Below are 1,439 nucleotides of genomic sequence, written 5' to 3'. Positions count from 1 at the left end.
CTGCCTCCATATATAACCCAGAAGACAGGTTATTAATGACAGGTACACACAGCCTTTGAAAATGAAATAGTCTAAAGCTAGCAACAAGGCATACTACTTCATATATGTGCTCCAGAGATAAATTTCCACACCTGCATGTCTGATCAAGACTAAACAGGGAACTCAGCCAAGAGGCCTCATAGTGGAAGTGGTGGCTTAAACGTTCTCAAGTCTAGTGTTTCGCACTTTGACTTTACACTCACTGGGCTTGATTTGATTCTCAAACCTAATTTGACAAAACTTCCCAATTATTTTACAAGCTTTATAGAATGAGATTTAGGAAAAATCTCATCACAAAACTCCTAGCTGTCCCATGATTTGGTTATAGCAGAGGTCAAAATGCAGCTCTTGTTCCATAAGAGGCATGGGAATCTTCTTAAAAATGCCAGGAGACCTTCACCCCTGAACAGCAACAATACTCGTAGCCTCCTACTTTATTGTTGCAAGTAAATATGCACATGGGTAAAGTTTACTAAGACAGCAATAAAGGCAGTTCTCATACACACTCATCAAAGCTTGCCTGGAAAAGTCATCATTACAGTTCTAATTCATTTGAATCTCTAAGCCAAAATGAATATAACTGAAATCTAACTGCCAGTAATAGTTAAGCTCCCAAACACATAAATACACTGTGACATCAATTCCTGAGTAGTAAGACAGAAGCCTGGCTTTTCTAGACTCTGAGTATTTGATTCATTTTGTGGACAACATATAATGGATGTTCTTCGTGTAGTGGGAAGAAAACGAAATTACCCATGCAACCGTCAATGCAGCTTGAACATGGCCCTGTAAGAGCTTGTAGGCTTCACAGTACTAGACAGACAGAATAAGCCATGTTATACTACTGCTAGGAAAAAAGTATTTAGCAAGGGTGTTACTAATTCTCAAAGAGCATGACCAAAGGCATATATCCTCAGCAGGCACATCTGAGATTCCTCACATGGCACAGTATCTACTGACTTACCTGCCTTCTGTATTCTTCAACCGGATTATAAACGGTCCATCCATCCACATTAAACTTTTCTTCATTCAAAAATGCAAATATTGGCTAGAAAAGGCAAAAAAAAAACCAAACCAGAATGTCAACTTCGGTGTAAAGGAACTAATACTCTACTAATACCACAACCTTAGATTTTTATTTTATTTTTTACCAGATTTGCCTACAATGAAATAACAACCTAATACTTTTTCTTGTCAGTTTTTAAAAACATTTATTTATTTTAATTGGAGGATAATTACTTTATGATATTGTGATGGGTTTTGCCATACATCAATATGAATTGCCCATTAAGCCAGAAATAACAGTGGCAAATTCAGACTAGACTTATGCTACCCTCTATCTTGATTAACCATTACTTTTGAGACCACAGTTTTCTATGACTACAAACATGACTTTTTCT

The 1,439-nt window shown here is 36.8% G+C and overlaps 1 protein-coding gene across 1 annotated transcript in view; it reads right to left on the bottom strand.

Annotated features, from left to right (window-relative positions):
* Positions 1 to 1,439, bottom strand: part of MTM1 (myotubularin 1) — a 71,787-nt gene that overhangs the window by 27,096 nt on the left and 43,252 nt on the right. Inside the window, exon 5 of the mRNA XM_010831607.1 lies at positions 1,004 to 1,087. Within this exon, the coding sequence (XP_010829909.1) occupies positions 1,004 to 1,087 (84 nt within the window). The remainder of the gene's footprint in view (positions 1 to 1,003; positions 1,088 to 1,439) is intronic.

The sequence above is a fragment of the Bison bison genome, unplaced genomic scaffold (genome assembly GCF_000754665.1).
Source record: "Bison bison bison isolate TAMUID 2011002044 unplaced genomic scaffold, Bison_UMD1.0 scf7180017864529, whole genome shotgun sequence".
Taxonomy (NCBI): Eukaryota; Metazoa; Chordata; class Mammalia; order Artiodactyla; family Bovidae; genus Bison; species Bison bison.
The sequence above is the reverse complement of the archived record's forward strand: the minus strand, read 5'-3'. Positions and strand labels throughout refer to the sequence as shown.